Below are 2,757 nucleotides of genomic sequence, written 5' to 3'. Positions count from 1 at the left end.
ATCCACATTATTGTAAGATTAACTAATTTCTTTTCATACAACACTTCGCCCAACTACTCCTAGGTCACTTGAACCAACCCCCATTGATCACAATCAATTTCATTATTTTTTTGGATAAAAAACAGTTTCATTTTAATAACAAATATGAAATCCTACAGCCCAATACATTTTTTTTCTTTCACATTGATCCACTATTTCTACAAAAGTAAATATAGAATGCAATTCAGCCCATTGGAGCAGCACCTTGTCTGGGTCAGTCCGACAGTCACACACAGAAACATTATTTCCCCCAAATCTTTTCCCTCTCCTTTCCATCTTCCAATGGCACCGTCAAAGGGAGAAGAAGAAGCTTTGCGCCTCAAGGGTTTAGCAGAATCCAAGCTCCAAACCTCAAACAACCCCAAATCAGCTCTCAAATACGCCAAGCGGGCCCAGCGTCTCTTCCCTGAACTCGAAGGCATATCGGAGATGGTAACCTCTCTCACCATCCTCTCCGCCACCGATTGGTACACAGTCCTCGGCGTAGAGCCTTTCGCCAATTCCAACGCCGTTCGGAAGCAGTACAAGAAGCTCTCCCTGCTCCTTCACCCCGACAAGAACAACACCCACGTGGCGGCGGCCTCTGAAGAAGCCTTCAAGCTCGTCGGCGAGGCATTCCGCGTGCTCTCTGACAGTGCACTCAAGAAGGGCTATGATGCTGAGCTTCGGAAGAAGGAGGCTCCGACTTTCTGGACCGCGTGCTCCGCTTGCAGGCTGTTGCACCAGTTTGAGAGGAGGTATGTGGGTCATAGCCTTGTGTGTCCTAATTGTAACAAGAGTTTTGAGGCTGTGGAAGCGGTTCTGAGTGATGGGTCTTCTGATGAGGGTGAGAAGGTGGGGGTGAGGAGGAATGAGAAGAGGGAGGTGGTGCTTGGGGTTGCGGCACCGAATGGGGTGAAAGGGAAAGTGGGTGGTGAAAAGGGCTTGAAGGGTAAAGTTGGAGATGGTGATGGTGTGGGAGATGTTGGTGGTGGTGGTTCGAAGAAGAGAATGCGTTCGGTTGGGGATGTGTTGGAGAGGTCAAAGCCTAAGGGGATTATAACTGGGGAGGAAACGATGACATTGGCTGAGTTTCAGTCTCAAGTGAAGAGGAAGGTACAGCAAGAGAAGGTGAAGGATAAGGAGGAGGAATGGGGCAGAACTGATAAGAGGAGCTCGAGGAAGAGAGTGGAAAATAAGAGGGGTTTAGAGATTGGTGAAGTGAGGACTTTGAAGCTTCCAATCAAGGAGAATGCTGTGAAGAGCAAGAGGGGTTCAGAGGTTGGGGAAGAGAGGAGTTTGAAGAAGAATGTGAAGCTGGCAATCAAGGAAAAGCCTGAGGCTTCTGGGAAGAGAAAGAGATTGGAGCTTGAGGAGTGTGGGGATGCTAATGGAGGAGAGTTGGAGGTTATGGCTGTAGTGGATTCGGATTTTTATGATTTTGACAAAGATAGAGTGGAGAGGAGCTTTAAGAAAGGCCAAGTGTGGGCGGCGTATGATGATGATGATGGAATGCCCAGGCATTATGCCTTGATTGATGAAACTGTTTCAGCAAATCCTTTTGAAGTGAGGATAAGTTGGTTGGATCTACAGAGTAATGCGGATGGAAAGATAGTCAGCAGGGAGAAAATGGGGTTTCACATACCTTGTGGCAGATTTAAAGTTGCCAGGAAGGATTCCATTAATTCAGTAAATATCTTTTCTCATGTTGTAGACTGTGACCGGGTAGCACGTGAGGTTTATAAAATTTATCCCAGGAAGGGCTCTGTATGGGCACTATACGGTGAGGCAACTCTTGATGCAGATGGAAGACATTTTGCAGATGAGGGCAAGAGATGCAATGACATTGTTGTATTTTTGACAAATTACAATGAGATGAATGGTCTGAGCATGGCATATCTTGAGAAGGTTGATGGTTACAAGACAGTTTTTAAGAGACAAGATACGGGGAGTCATGCCATTAGATTTCTTGGTAAGGACAACATGTGGTTAATTTCTCATCAGATTCCCGCACGGAAATCTCCTTGCATTGATGAGACTCCTGAACTCTTGGAAGACTGTTGGGAACTTGATCCTGCTTCACTTCCTTCATATTTACTTACTATCGGTGGCATAGATAATTGAGGTTAGGAAATCTTTTTCGTGATGAGATTCTGAGTTCCTTCATATATACTTAATATTCGGTGGCTTAGAAAAATCAGTAAATGAGAACTATTGTCCCGTAGAGAAAATGATCTTATGAAACCCAACTGCTTTGTAAATTTTGACTTTGTTAAATTTGCATATTAAGGAAGATGTACATGAATCATCGTATTCTGCTTTGATCAAGTGTGCATTTTTATCTATTTATATAACTCCACAATGTAGTATTCTGGTGAAGCCTGCTAAATCTTTAAACCTATTAATACTTGTGATGGAAGTCCTCAATGTCGACAATAGGCAGACTAATCCATGTTTAGTTATGTAGTTCTCTTAAAAAACCATGTTTGCTAAAAATAGAATCTGGTTCTGTAAACTTCTTTCCAGCAATCTGCTGTTTAAAGTCAAACTTACTTTCAGAAGAACATGGAAATATGAAAATGAGCCCATTTGTTCATTGCTTCAAACTTGTTGGTTCATCAGGCTTTCTTTATGAGATATACTCATTTGTAATTGATCAAACTTATATGTTCTTTTTTGCCTTTTTTGTCTCTATTTATCACCAGTGAGATGCCAAAAACTTTTAAAAGGTGATTAGTA

General features: G+C 42.9%; 1 protein-coding gene across 1 annotated transcript; it reads left to right on the top strand.

Annotated features, from left to right (window-relative positions):
• The first annotated feature begins 230 nt into the window (after window positions 1-230).
• Window positions 231-2,387, top strand: LOC130740180 (uncharacterized). The gene has a single exon (XM_057592693.1). The coding sequence runs from the start codon at window positions 322-324 to the stop codon at window positions 2,140-2,142; it is 1,821 nt and encodes a 606-aa protein (XP_057448676.1). The 5' UTR covers window positions 231-321; the 3' UTR covers window positions 2,143-2,387.
• The last annotated feature ends 370 nt before the right edge of the window (window positions 2,388-2,757 follow it).

This window comes from Lotus japonicus, chromosome 2, assembly GCF_012489685.1.
Source record: "Lotus japonicus ecotype B-129 chromosome 2, LjGifu_v1.2".
In the NCBI taxonomy this organism is placed as follows: Eukaryota; Viridiplantae; Streptophyta; class Magnoliopsida; order Fabales; family Fabaceae; genus Lotus; species Lotus japonicus.
Note: the sequence above shows the minus strand (reverse complement) of the source record. Positions and strands in the feature narration are given on the sequence as shown.

Bases quoted from the DNA above. Each gene is read 5' to 3' on its own strand.
- LOC130740180 (XM_057592693.1), top strand. From the start codon at position 322: ATGGCACCGTCAAAGGGAGAAGAAGAAGCTTTGCGCCTCAAGGGTTTA.